Source organism: Stegostoma tigrinum, chromosome 10, assembly GCF_030684315.1.
Source record: "Stegostoma tigrinum isolate sSteTig4 chromosome 10, sSteTig4.hap1, whole genome shotgun sequence".
NCBI lineage: Eukaryota > Metazoa > Chordata > Chondrichthyes > Orectolobiformes > Stegostomatidae > Stegostoma > Stegostoma tigrinum.
In genome coordinates, this window is record NC_081363.1 from 67,396,977 (window position 1) to 67,412,486 (window position 15,510).

Consider the following 15,510-nt stretch of genomic DNA (forward strand, 5'->3'; position numbering starts at 1 on the left):
TGGTCATTTATTCCAATCTTGAATTATAATAAAGTTCTCATCTATTTACCCTAGACATTAAAAAATACACAAAACCTAAACCTATCAGTTTTATTTCTAACTTACAAATGATTTTATATCATTGTTTCCTTGTTTAATAGCATTTTACCCCATAAGCCAACATTTACAGTTGCCATAGATAATGGCATATAAATCATTGTGGTTATAAGATAACCACATCACAAAAGTGGTATATATATAAATAAGCCCTTGCTTTGTGGTCATAGCATGCTATATTCTCATCAAACCATGAATGCATGCTTCATTTACTGGTACTTCATAACTGAGTGCAAGTGATCAAGCAGGTGATAGGGAAAAAAAACAAGGACAAGGCTGGAGAAAAGGTCTGCTAGCATCTGTGGTGACAGAAATAGAGCTTCATCTCATTTCCTGTTAAGGATCAGTGCTGCAACTTGACAGCAGGTTTTGGAAAGAAGGCTGGCTTCTCCCAGGTTCAGAGCATTATAGACCATATACGAAGTGTGTTAAAAGGCCCATTTCATGATGTAATTGACTTCACCAATGCTGAAGGTTGCATTCCATCAATGTGTAAGTTATCTGTGATCATTGATATCACATATTTAAAGTCTGTTCTAGGTACCCTTGGAGCTGTGTGCTGACTCTATCTTTGAGGATGCTCATATTCTCAAGGGCCAGATTCCTTACGAGGATGGTTACTCAGAGATGGGTGTTGCCCTCTGCAACCAAGGTTTATGATTCTGTCACATAGACCCCCTTCCCCTGACTGAAGCTGACAGCAGGTACAACCAGGGTCATATGTATCAGACAGTAGGACTACTGAAGGAGAGGTTCTAATGCTTGAATCTGTGTGAGGAAACTTTACAGTGCAATCTAAACAGATGTGTCACATAATTCTTGCATGCTGTGCTTTTCACAACTGGAACAGACAAGGAATTGATGTCATAGATTCTGAAGAGGTGGGAGAGTGGCAGGAATAGCACTCAATTAGACAGCATTGCAAGTTGAAATGAGGCAAAGGTTGGGTAAGCTGTGTAACTTGGTTCTTAGAGTAAATTTACTATTTTTAGATCCTGGAAACCTGAAACAAGAACTAAAAATAAAGCTGAATAAATCTCAAGTTGGAAGCAACTTTGAAGAGAAAGAAAATTAACGTTTCATGTCAAATAAAAACTGAAGGAACTGCAGATGCTGTAAATCAGGAACAAAAACAAAGTTGCTGGAAAAGCTTGGCAGGTCTGGCAGCATGTGTTAACATTTCAGGTCCAGTCACCCTTCCACAGAACTAAAGGTTCTAACAGTTCTGAGGAAGGGTCACCGAGCTAAAACGTTAACTCTGAAAAGCTGAGCTTTTCCAGCAACTTTGTTTGTATTGTTGCTGTTAATATTTCATGTTGGTAATCGATCATCAGAACTGAGGGGAAGTAGATGTGGAAGAGTCATTCATCTGCTGGAAGGGGAGTGGGATCAAGAAGAATAAAGGAGAAGGTCCGTGAGAGGGTGGAGACCAGGGGAGATGAACAGTTTCATGATGTACCAGCCTGTGCGTGTAATAATTGATATAGTAAAGAAACAAAAGCCCCGGCCCGAAACGTCAAGCTTTTCTGCTCCTCTGATGCTGCTTGGCCTGCTGAGCTCATCTAGCTTCACACTGTGTTATGTCTTATAGCCAAATGAGGTTGAAACTATATATCAAGATCTCTGAATGCAACATGATGGGATAAAGAAAGAAACAGTTTGAAGATCAATTCAGCAAAACAAAAGTGCACAGAACAAGATGGAGGAATGAGTTATGACCTAAAGTAGTTGAACTCAATGTTGAGCCCAGATGGCTGTAGAATGCTGAGTCAAATGATAAGGTGTTGTTCCTTGAGTTTATATTGAGCTGTACTGGAACACTTCAGGTTGTGGATAGAATGGTCAACATTGGAGCAAGGTGGAGAATTAATCTGACAAACAAGAGGAAAATCAGGTTGTTGAGGGCATCTTGTGGAGATTTGGTCACAGCGATCACACATGACTTACGCACTGATGGAATAGAACCTTTCTGTGTTGTTGATGTCTGCTGCATTATATGGTGTTTCAACACAATATGTGGCAATCTATATCATCCTGAACCTTAGAGTGCATATTGGCAAAGCCTATGGCTCAGACTACAACACTGGCTTCACTGTGGAGTTAAAGATGAAGCAGTGTGATTTGGCACAAACCATATTGGTAACAGCCTTAATGTATTTGTAACTTGGGGGGTTGAGAGATCCCGCACAGGTCCCCAGTGGGTTCTTGGAAGAAGCCAGTTGCATAAAGTGCTTGGATAGATTCTACCCTATGTCTTTCAATTCTTAACACACATAATATATTAATACAAATCAAACATTTGAATTATTTATGATTTCACAGTTTTAAAGCCGAAGATTTTAAGTAATGACATGTCATGAGTCACCATTAGGGAATTCAAAAACAGTTTTCCCTCCAAGTTTTTACATTTGGATACACATAATGATGGATGACGTATGTAATTAATCATTAAGAAATTAAAAATGGGATTTAATGTTGGCAATAGGGCTGCCAAATGCCAGCTGGAGAACTGATGAGACCTGTGCCATCTTCATTGGGGAAGTAGCCATCATGCACTTCATTAGTCAGAGTCAGGCTTTCCCCAGGATGTAGTACCCTGGGCATGGAAATACCAGACCTGACAACTACTGGCATCTGATTGACTGACAGCTCTTCATGATCTGTTACTTCCACCAAAAACAGTGGCTGTTCCTGCTGATGCCAAAGCGTACAGGCCACCAGTGGGTGAGTGTGTAGGGATTACAAAGAGGGGACTGGCTAGCTCTTGCAAAAAAGAGCAGGGAAGCAGCTCTCTCAGCCTCCCCACTACCTGCTACCAAGCAGGCAATAAGAGACCTACAGCTGCCCAGGTTTGTCATGTGGTGACTCCCCTGCTAGCTTAACTTCCCACTTAAGGGCACCCATTAGCAGTTGGCTGGGAAGATCATGAATGGGCCTTCTCACCGAGAACTTGATTGGCTGGTGCTGGGAAGGCAGAGGGGGCCCCTATGTGCTACTTTCCCACCAAACTCGTTGCCAAAGAAAGGCACTTAATGCCACTCTATCAGCATCTTCTGACAGGAAACTGTGTTATTGATATATTGAAATACATTTGAAGAAACATGGGATATTTAAAGAATAGTAATAATGATAATAAAGAGTAAGGTAGTTTACAGGAAGCATCGTAGAATCCCAATTTGCAGAAAGAGGCTATTCAGCTTGACAAGTCTGCACCAAAGCCCAACTCTCACAGACTAGGTCCCCCACCCTATCCCTAAAGTCCTGAATTTATCAGAGCTAATCTACATAGTCTGCACGTCCTTGGACACTATGGGCTAATATAGCATGGCCAATCCACCTAAACTGTGCATCTTTGGAGTGCCGGAGGAAACTGGAGCTCCTGGAGGAAACCCATGCAGACACAAAGAGAATGTACAAACTCCACACAGACCAGTCACCCAAGGCTGGAATCAAATCTGGACCCCGGCACTGAAAGGTAACAATGCTGGACTGAGCCACCATGCTGGATCTGTATGTCTCATTAATTGTACGACCAAGAAAACATCTTCATGAGCAAATAATTTTTTTTGTCTAAAACTCAAAATAAAATTGCAGTATGGTGTTTATATATGGAGTTGAAGTCACAAGTAAAATTATGTTGGCCAGTTGCAGTGAAAATCTGACATCAAGTCACGCAACTTGCTCCACTGATATGATGCTCACTTTATTGATTTCTTCCTTTCATGGGTTAGTGCGGCTGACTGCATCTAAGTTTAAAAGAAATAACCAACTGACAATCTTGCTCAAGACTGCCACCTTCAAGTACTCAGTAGTGACGCAGGGTGTTATAAACAATACAGTAAACATTTAAAATTGCCCAGCACATCGTCAGCCTCAACATAAATTAATGTTGTTTTGTAATCCAGAATTGTGATAGCCCATTTCACCAGGGCAAATGAGGTGGAACAAACTTTATGGTTCCCTCCTAAATTCTACAAACAGATCCATTGATATACCTGGGATCAAAGGGGATGCTTCAGAGATGGCCACCCTCATGTGGAATAGCCCATTCTGTTCTACAGATACACTAGAAAGACCCTTCCTGTCTGCAGAACTTTGCTGTGAAAATCCTTAGCTCCAAAAAAATTGTATATGCAGTCAATAAAAATAATGAATCTTGTTTCTTTAAAGAAATAGCAAATATAGAACAGTTTTGGGATCTATTTCCTTGCTTTTTGAAGGGAAAGGTAAATTAGGTTACCCAGTAACTCAGCCTGACATGTCTTTGATGTGTGGTGTAAAGGATAATAGTAACATTCCCAACCTACCTATGTGTGCAACCAACCTACCATCAGAACTCAAAATAGTGAGGAAATCCAACAGAATCTGGTTCCACTTGAAAAGCATTTACCTATAACTGTGAGGGAAATCTTTTATGTCAAAATTTTTACCTACCAATGTGTTGATATCGAAAAAAAACTTCACTCGGAATAGCTTTTGTCAACTACTTAATTTGGTATTTTTGTATTTTAAGCTGGTGAAACTGTGGAAAAAGTTAGCATCGACAAGATTCGTTTCTTCCGAGTTGAGGAGACCTATGCAGTCAAGAGTGGAAAGTGGTACTTTGAGTTTGAGGCAGTGACAGCAGGAGAAATGCGTGTTGGCTGGGCAAGGCCATCATGTAGACCTGACCTAGAACTCGGAGCTGACAGTAATGCCTTTGTATTTAATGGCTATAAGGTTTGTGATTTACTGGTCTGTAAAATTTGTAAAATGTGAGCAGTCAACTTACTCAAAATCTAAGGATGGCTTCAGTTTTCAAAAATGCAAATACTCTCACTGGGGAAAAAAAAGCTTATTTACTTTGATAAGTGAACTTGAAAAATATTTCTCACCTTTAGTGAAACTATTTTGAATCAAACTATCCCTTGTCTAAAATGTTGCTGACGAGAGACATTTTGCCAAATTTTTTTATTGCGCATTTATCAGGTCAAATGCAAGAATACAAATTGTCAAACAATCACAACATTTTATATTACAGGAGAAACAGGTACTGATTTGTTAGCAAATTCTCATTGCTTTGTTCTCTCCATGGCAACACATTGGGCAATCAGAGTTGCCTTGCTCATCAGCCAACACCTTTTTCTCTGGTAGAATATTTTGCTGGATTGTTTGGAATTTTTACATGTCACAAAGTCTGCAAGACAGAATGTTTTAGCAACATATTCCTCTCTTCAACAATTTTCGTCTTCTGTGCTTGTCAGCTGATTAATCTGAAATGTTCCTTGGTACAGTCAAACATCTAATACATATTCTACTTAATTACGGCCAATCAAAATAACCTTTGACCTCTTTCCCAAAATAACGTCACAAGTTGGCAGAAATAAATTTTCAGTTGTTAATGCTGAATTGAAGTAAAGTGATGTGTCACAGCTGCCTGTCTAATGTGAAGTAAAACGACTCCCAACATCTCACAGGCAGGTTCGGAGAACTAAGTGTTGCTGTAGGCAGTTTGCTGTTAGGCTAGGTTTATTTTTCTTTTCATAGCTTCAGCATCCGAAGGCCCATAACTGCCTAATTGTGGATATATTCAACAAAATGGGTTTATTTCTTAACAGAACTGAAAGGTTTCCAAACAAATGTTGCCAACTGTCTGCCAGAGGCCCACCAGAACCATTCATGCATCTGTGAGAAATCAGGAGCAATTTGGAACAAAGCAACACACCAGTGAAAGCTGCAAATGAGTACTGGAAGGATGTGACTCGGGCATGGGACACCAGTAACCTTGATACAGACAGTCAATGACACAGTGTAGGAATTGAACAAGAGAATATGTGTAGCCATAAAAGTGCATCAATGATTCTTTTAATCTTTGAACATTCTGCCACTGTGTAAAATGATAATTCTTGATCATATTCACCATTTGCCTGTGAGAAAGTAATGAATTTGTTCAACTCTCAAAGACAGTCCATCCAGGGCTGAAACCAAAAAATGCTGGAGATCACAGTAGGTCAGGCAGCATGCATGGAGAGGGAGCAAGCTAATGCTTTAAGTCTTGATGATTCTTCATCAGAGTTTTGATGAAGAGTCATCTAGACTCAAAACGTTAGCTTGTTTTCTCTCCGTGGATACTGCCTTACGCACTGTGATCTCCAGCATTTCTTTGGTCCGAGTACTGATTGCAGTATCTACAGTAATTTGCTCCTAAATTTCAGTCAGGAGGTGTTTAATGCATTTATATGTAGCTGAGGTCCATCAAATGTTCGTACCATCTTCAGCAGAAGAGTAGAATAGCTTGTGGCACATAGGTATAAAGGGTAGTTGTGACCTGATCAGCCTGTGGTCAATGAATACATGCAGTTAAATGATGCTGTCTCTTGACTGATAACATGACTTAACTTTTGAAAGCTACACCTTGGCATATGAGGTGCTCCTTGGTCATACAGAGGTAGGGGTGCCTGTGCAAGTGGATGACGTTTGCCTGCAATGTTGCTCACTGACCTGCAGTCCTTCTTGCTTTTCTTCTTGTAAGAAAAGAAGATCGAAGGAAAATGACAATGCAAACTTGCAAGGAGATCTCAGTTATCTGTAAGAATAATTGGGTGGTTATGGAAGGGACTTTAAACTTTCCAAACACAGACTGGAACTGCCACAGTGTTAAGGGCTTGGATGGAGAGGAATTTAAGTGTGTACAAGAAAATTTTCTGATTCAGTATGTGGGTGCACCTAGTAGAGAGCATGCAAAACTTGACCTTCTCTTGGGAAGTAAGGCAGGGCAGGTTCCTGAGGTGTCAGTGGGGGAGCACTTTTGGACCAACATCCATAAGTCTATTAGTTGTAAAATAGTGATGGAAAAGGATAGACCAGATCGAAATGTTAAAGTTCTAAATTGGAGGAAGGCCAATTTTGATGGTATTAGGCAAGAGCTTTCAAAAGTTGATGGAGGAGCAGGGGTGGACGTTTATCGGTAAAGAGGTGGCTGGAAAATGAAAAGTCTTCAAAAATGAGACAAGGAGAGTCCAGAGACAATATGTTCCTGTTAGGGTGAAAGGCAAGGCTGGTAGGTGTAGGGAATGCTGGATGTCTGGAGAAATTAAAGTTTTGGTCAAGAAAAAGAGGGAAGCATATGTCAGGTGTAGACAGCAGTGTTCGAGCAAATCCTTAGGGGAGTATAAAAGCAGCAGGAGCGTACATAAGAGGGAAATCAGGAGAGCAAAAAGGGAACATGAGATAGCTTTGACAAGTAGGGTTAAGGAGAATCCAAAGGGATTCTATAAATATATGAAGGACAGAAAAGTAACTCGGAAGAGAATAGGGCCCCTTATAGATCAGCAAGGCTGGATATGTATTGAGCTGAATGAGACTGGGGAGATACAGAATGAGCATTTTGCATTAGTGTGGAGAACGAAATGAAAGATATAGAACATGGTAAAATAGAGACATCTTGAAAAATGCCCATATTACAGAGGAGGTGGTGCTGGATGTCTTAAAATGCGTAATTATGGATAAATCCCTGGAACCTGATCAGATGCACCCTTGAACTCTGTGTGAAACTAGGGAGGTATCTGCTGGGCCCCTTGCTGAGATATTTGTATCATCATAGCCAGACGTGAGGTGCTGGAAAACTGGAGATTGGCTAACATAGTGCCACTATTTTAAAAGGGCAGTAAGGAAAACCCAAGGAACTATAGACCAATGAGCCTGACATTGGTCGCGATCAAACTGTTGAAGGGAATCCTGAGGGACAGGATTCCCATGTATTTGGAAAAGCAAAGACTGATTAGGGATAGCCAACATGGCTTTTTGGGTGGGAAATCATGTCTCGCTAACTTTATTGAGCGTTTCGCAGAAGTCACAAAGAGGATTAATGAGTACCGATCGGTTGGCATGATTTATATGGACTTCAGTAAGGTGTTCGGCAAGGTTCCTCATGGTAGACTGGTTAGCAATGTTTAATCACATGGAATACAGGGAGAACTCGCTATTTAGATACAGAACTGGCTTAAAGGTAGAAAACAGAGGGTGGTGATAGAAGATTGCTTTTCAAAATGGAGGCAGATGTCCAATGGTGTGCCTCAAGGATTGGTGTTAGGTCCTCTGCTTTTTGGCATTTATGTATATATTGTTTGGATGTCAATATAGGAGGTTTGGTTAGTAAGTTTGCAGATGACCCCAAAATTGGAGGTGTAGTGTACAGCGAAGAAATACAAAGTAAAATGTGATCTTGATGAAAAAGACCAATAGAAGTGGCAGATGGAGTTTCATTTAGATAAATGTGAGTTGCTGCATTTTGGAAAGGCAAATCAGGGTAGGACTAATACACTTGTGTTGCTGAACAAAGAGACCTTGGAGTGCAGGTTAAAAGTGGAGTTGCAGGTAGATAAGATCGTGAAGAAGGCATTTGGTATGTTTGCCTTTAATGGTCGGTGCATTGAGTATAAGAGTTGGGAGGACTTGTTGCAGCTGTACAGGACATTGGTTAGGCCACTTTTGGAATACTGCATGTAATTCTGGTCTCCCTACTATAGGAACGATGATGGGAATCTTGAAAGTGTTCAGAAAAGATTTGTAAGAATGTTGCCAGAGTTGGAGAGTTTGAAGAGGCTGGATAGGCTGGGGCTATTTCCCTGGAGCATCAGAGGTTGAGGGTTGACCTTATGCAAGTTTGTAAAATCATGAGAGGCAGGGATAGGGTAAATAGACAAGGTCTTTTCCCTAACATGGGGGAGTCCAAAACCAGAGCACATAGGTTTAGGGTAAGAGGGAAAAGATGTAATAGAGTCCTAAGGGACAATGTTTTCAAGCAAAGAGTGGCGCATGAATGAAATGAGCTGCCCAGGAAAGTGTGGAGGTGGGTACAATTACAAAATTTAAAAGGCATTGTGTGGGTATATGAAGAGAAATCCTTGAGAGAGATATGGGCCAAATGCTGGCAAGTGGGACCAGATTTATGTCAGATATCTGGTTGACATGGAAGAGTTGGACAAAGGGTCTGTTTTCATGATGCACAGTTCTCTGACTCTAAAAGCACTGCATCTTACTGAAATGAGACATAAGTGGCCGCAGTGACTGGGACAAAGAGAATGAAGAAATTCTTAACTTTTGTGGATGAATCAGTCTGAATATGAAAGGCTACATTTAATCACAATAATGAACATAGGATCACCCTATTGCATTAGAAACTGTTTTCCTAAAAGTAGCACTCTTGCCACCGGTGATTAGGACCATGTTTTCCCATTCCCCTAAAACTGCAGAACATGATGGAATGAACTGATCACTAATGGCTTGTTCTTGCAAAGACCTGTTAAGCCATTACAATGGGCTCTTAGAAATTGATTTGGTAAAACTTCTGTGTAAATCTATCTTAATATCCTGTTCGTTTTTATAATTGTGTCATAGAATTTGCAAAATAAGCAAAATTCTTTCTGTTTGACTTGGATTACATTACATGAAATATATATTGGTTAAGGATTGATTCCAGGAGTGGATATTTCTTCAACAGAAAGATCGTGATTTCTAATGTCAAATAATTGCCCCATGGAGTCGAATTGTGTTAAGTTAAAGGGCATCGTTTATATCTATTCTTGTTAGAATTCAGTATGAATTCACTAAAAATATTGTGGATTAGCAACATGAATTTGTGCTGATTATTGAAGACTCCTAGTAATGTTCATGCATATGTAATATACTAAAAATAAGATGTAATGATCTTTTCCAGGCTCAGTGTTGGCACCAAGGTGCAGCTTACTTTGGCCGCACCTGGCAGCCTGGTGATGTAGTTGGCTGCATGATTGATCTGCATGATAAATCAATGATATTTACTCTGAATGGAGAACTGCTCATTACTAATAGTGGCTCAGAACTCGTATTTACAGATTTCCATATTGAAGATGGTAGGTTAATATTTTTTATTTTATTTCAACATTGAAAATTTAATTAGACATATGTGTTGGATTACTGATAGTCTGCTCCATCGTAATATTTCATAATTGCATAGTACTAAGGTGAAAATGTGAAATTATTGCTATCATAGCTAAAACATGACACACATTAATTTAAAGGGCATTATTTACAAGACAGATTTAAATGAAGAAAGCCCTTTGGTCAATTTCATCTCATCAACCAGAGTATTACGCCATTGGCTACTGGGAGACAAATATAGTAAACCCAACACCTACGCAATTCCATCTTTGGTAATCAAAGCCATTTTGAAAATCTGGCTTCATTTGAATTCCATCAGTGACTTGTTTGGGTAGAACAACTCAGCGATCATAAAGGTTGTCAATGCATAAACATGCAAAATAGGAGTAGAAGTGGACCATTCATAATTTTAAGGTGAATTGAGGAAGATATAGGGGAGATGCCAGAGGTAGGTTCTTTACACAGAGAGGGGTGGGTGCATGGAATGCACTGCCAGCCGTGGTAGTGGAGTCAGATACATTATGGACAGGTAAGCAATTTTTGTATAGGCTCATGGATGATAGTAAAATGTAGGGTATGCAGGGTAGTTTGATCTTAGAGTTGGTTAGTAGGTCGGCCAAACATTGTGGGCCAAAGGGCCTGTACTGTGCTGTACTACTCTAAGTTCTGTGTTCTATTCAGCCTCTTGTGGCTTCTCACCCATAGTGTAATATGCTGTAGAAGGGTCGAGACCCAAAACGTCAGCTTTCCTGCTGCTCTGATGCCGCTTGGCCTGCTGTGTTCATCCACTTCTATACCTTGTTATCTCAGTAATATGCCTGATGATGTTTGTATTTGGAATGTCATAATCCCATCTGCACCCAATAACCTTAGATTCTTGGTTAGCAAGAGAATTAATCTACCTCTGCCTTAAAAACATTCAGTGTTCCTCTTTCCACTGAAATCTGAGGTAGAGTTTTCAGGTAACACAAACCTTTGAAAGCTTAAAGAAGAAAATTCTTCTCCTCTCGGTGCAACACCTAATTAGCATCCTAGCTCTGGACTCAGCCACAAGAGAAAATATCCTTCCACGTTGACCCTGCCAAGACCTGGTACTTCTGCCCACTGCATCCCCTTGCCTGTTTCACTTGCGGTCACGCGCACCCAACCCCAACCCCTAAGCAAATCACAAAACCCAACCCTAAGTGGTGCAGTTATCTCCTGGAATGAAGAATCTGGGTAACTTTTCCTTTCCCTGATGATTTAGTAATCTGGGAATGTCTCTGTGGAACTCAGCTAATACTGGAAGGCTCGGGTTGGAGGGGAAGTGTGAGGTGCAGGTGTTCCTGAGGAAAGGCTGCAGAAGTTGGTAATTGGGTGAGCTGTTTCTTCTGGGGTAAGCAAAAGAACAAAAAGCTTCTTTAGTTTTTTTTGTGAAATGCCTGCGGTTAGGACCTCTAGACAACAAAATGTCAATGGGTGGATCTTGCTTTAAAATTGCCTTGGAATCTGACTGCTATTACGAGGTGCTGACTTGCAGAGGATAATGCCTATGAAAGTAGCCTAGGTCATCTATTGCACATCAAAATAAACGAAGGAGAGGTCAGTTTTATTGATTTCTGTGCATCAGTTTTAAAGCTCAGAATCCTTGCTTTTGAAATCATCGCAATGAACTTAGAAATAACTTTGCTGTTTTACTATGTGATGCATCGAGGGTCTTGGTGTTATCGTTTTGTGATCAGACATTTTTATGCAATACCAAGAACACGTGCTTTCACTTGTCACTTACAACAAGTATGCAACTGTTTGATTTAAATTACATCCCATAAATGAGGATTAAGTTATGCCCCAAAGAGGAAAGTTTGTTTCCTTGCCTTTCATCTTAATAATGTTAGCGCAGAAATAAACCAAACCAAGAGGTTGTGATTTGTGTTAGGGAGACAGTTTGTGACTCAGAGGAGGTCTTGAGGTGCAATTGGTCGTGTCCCAAGTTTGAGTCTCAACTTAGTACTTGACCAAGGCTGGTTCATAAAATGGCCAAACATTTTGAGACGCACATACAACACTTTTCACTGTATTTTGTAACCAGATACACATGACAATAAACAGATCAAATCAGATCAAATTAAATCCTTCCAACACATGTTAGTGGCAGGTCGTGAGAGCAGTAGAGATTCCTGGCCAGCCATGTGATGGAAAAAAATGTTGGAGTCTCTACCATGTCTAGCCATCGCTGTAGGCTACAATTTGCTGATAAATATGTATGCTGCTGCAGCAAATCAGGGTCCCTGAGTACACCAGTACCATGGGACTCACTTCAACTCTCACACTATGTAGTCTGCAGGGGGTATCCTGGATATTTGTCATTTTTATCAAATCTTGAATATTTCATGATGATCTATGTTATCACACTTAATAGTTATCAGCACAGGTTTATTTATAGTATGCCCTTTACTGTTCTATCGTGACAACTTAAACTTTGATATGTATATTACTCTTACTTCATTTAATGGCCATCTCAACAAACCAATATAGAATATGATTTTCTTTTCCTCCCTTAACTCTAGGTTTCATCCCAATCTGTTGTCTGGGCCTGTCTCAGATAGGTCGCATGAATTTTGGAAAGGATGCCACCACTTTCAAGTACTATACAATGTGTGGTTTACAAGAAGGTTATGAACCTTTTGCAGTAAACATGAATCGTGATGTAGCCATGTGGTTCAGTAAGCGATTACCTCAGTTTGTCCCCATGCCGAGAGATCACAACCACATTGAGGTAAGTTTAAAAATATTTACTAAACTCCAAATATATACATTAAGGATAGTATGGGCTTATATGCACAATGTTGTTTTGGCAAATGAAAGTGGGAATAAACCTAAAAATCTATTCTAAGTTGCAGCATGCTGCTGTGCAGAAGGACCTGGGTGTCCTTGTGCATGAATCACAAAAAGTTGGTTTCCAGGTGCAGCAGGTAATTAAGGCAAATGGAATATTGTCCTTCATTGCTAGAGAGGTGGAGTTTAAAAACAGGAAGGTTATGTTGCAGTTGCACAGGGTGCTGGTAAGGCTACACCTGGAGTATCATGTACAGTTTTTGTCTCCTTATTTGAGAAGGGATGCACTGGAGGGAGTGCAGAGGAGCTTCACTAAGTTGATTCCAGAATTGAGAGGATTTGCTTATGAGGAGAGATTGAATAGACAGGGACTGTACTCATTCAAATTTAGAAGAATAAGGGGGAAATGTAGAAAATTATTGAGGGATTAGATAGGATAGAAGCAGGGAGGTTGTTTCCACTGGCAAGTGAAACTAGAACTAGGTAGAACATAGAACATAGAACATTATAGCACAGTACAGGCCCTTCGGCCCTCGATGTTGTGCCGACCTGTCATACCGATCTGAAGCCCATCTAACCTACACTATTCCTTGTACGTCCATATGCTTGTCCAATGACGACTTAAATGTGCCTAAAGTTGGCGAATCTACTACTGTTGCAGGCAAAGCGTTCCATTCCCTTACTACTCTCTGGGTAAAGAAACTACCTCTGACATCTGTCCTATATCTTTTACCCCTCAATTTATGACCCCTTGTGTTTGCCGTCACCATCCTAGGAAAAAGGCTCTCCCTATTCACCCTATCTAACCCTCTGATTATTTTATATGTCTCAATTAAGTCACCTCTCATCCTTCTTCTCTCTAATGAAAACAGCCTCAAGTCCCTCAGCCTTTCCTTGTAAGACCTTCCCTCCATACCAGGCAACATCCTAGTAAATCTCCTCTGCACTCTTTCCAAAGCTTCCAAATCCTTCTTATAATGCAGTGACCAGAACTGTACACAATACTCCAAGTGCGGCCGCACCAGAGTTTTGTACAGTTAGAGTTAATCATAACTGTAATGGATGCTGGTTACTGTAGTTTTGTGATGCAGTGGTTAGTATCCCTGCCTCTATGTAGAAGCTCCAGGTTTAAATACCACTCAGGACTTGAAGACCAGGAAGCTAAGTGCATCACATGCCTCAACAGATTGAGTTTCAACCTTTTAATTCTTGAAATACTATTAGCAAGTGGAAATAGCAGAAGAGGTTCCTGCTCAGTAAAGTGATAGAATGAACAATGATTTCTGCACCTCAACTGCTCCAGACTACAACATGTACTTGAAAGGGCAGATTGCCACAGTATCTAGAACTCCCTAAATTATTACTAGATGCCTCTGGAGCTTGAACCCAGACTGGGACTTGAATCCAGACTGTTCGGTCCACAACTACATTCCGATAAACATCCATTTAGACATTAACAGTTAATTTACAATCTTTTGCTTATTGTGTTATTAAGCTAATGCTAGACCCTCAGTATTAATCTTCTGTTTGAGGGTTGGGCAGGCTGTTTAAAAATTTGAAAACCAGGAACAAACACAACCCTAACCTGACTTGAAAAGGTATCACCATTCTCTCAGTGTTGCTGGGTCAAAGTCCTGAAATCCCACCCTATAACAGTACTATTGGCTATACCTATGCCAAATGCTCTATGGTGGTTCAAGAAGGCAGCACATCACCACCTCTCCAGGACAATTGGAGACAGGCAATAAATTCTGCATTGGTCCACAAATGAAAAATAAAAAAAAATCCATTGAGTCTGCCAATGGTCTTTGAATGTCTCTACATGGTGAGATGGGGTGCTTCTTCAGGATGCCTAAATTGGGCTGCTATAGTGCAATTGTGACTAATTTTAACTTGCCATTAATAAAACGTTAATGTTGCATTTTTGGTAGAGAAATCTTACCTAAGTAACTAAAATTAAAATGCAAATTACAGGTAACAAGGATTGATGGGACTGTTGACAGTCCACCCTGTTTAAAAGTCACTCACAAAACCTTTGGCACTCAAAACTGCATTACTGAGATGACATACTACCGTTTGAGCGTGCCTGTCGAGTTCCACGCAGCATATAAACACGAAGGCATTCCACAAATAGCTTATGATGATGGACTTCAAAATGCGGAAACAGTATCAGGAAAACCTAAACTAAGGTGAGTTTACCTCAGTTGAGGAAGATGCTTTATAGAGGGTAGAAGCTCAAATATCTGACTGTATTGTCTTGTTACCAGAAATATTAGCTTGCAAGATGTATGTATACACTAATTGTCACATTATAGCAATTAACCACAGATTTTTAATCGGTAGCCGACCTTGCAAAAGCAAATACCTGCATTAACAGCACATTCTCAAAGTGCATAAAATACTGTACAATTAATGGATTAATGAATCAATGTGTGTAGCTAAGGGCATGAGCCAATTTTGTACACAGCGAGATTGCCAAAAAAACAGATGAGAAAACAAGCAGATTATACTTTTGCAGAGATAATAGGAACTACAGATGCTGGAGAATCCGAGATAACAAGGTGTAGAGCTGGATGCCGAGCAGGAAAGCTGACGTTTTGGGCCTAGATCCTAAGATGCTGCTTGGTCTGCTGAGTTCATCCAGCTTGTTACCTCTATATTTTTGGCAAATTTAATTTACAGAGAGATGTTGACTAGCAC

The 15,510-nt window shown here is 40.3% G+C and overlaps 1 protein-coding gene across 4 annotated transcripts in view; it reads left to right on the plus strand.

The window, feature by feature from the left end:
* Positions 1 to 15,510, plus strand: part of ryr3 (ryanodine receptor 3) — a 369,427-nt gene that overhangs the window by 157,464 nt on the left and 196,453 nt on the right. For all 4 annotated transcript variants that reach the window (XM_059649213.1, XM_059649214.1, XM_059649215.1 and 1 more), the window contains 4 exons: positions 4,610 to 4,815; positions 9,794 to 9,968; positions 12,543 to 12,751; positions 14,785 to 14,999. In XM_059649213.1, coding sequence (XP_059505196.1) covers positions 4,610 to 4,815; positions 9,794 to 9,968; positions 12,543 to 12,751; positions 14,785 to 14,999 — 805 coding nt within the window. The remainder of the gene's footprint in view (positions 1 to 4,609; positions 4,816 to 9,793; positions 9,969 to 12,542; positions 12,752 to 14,784; positions 15,000 to 15,510) is intronic.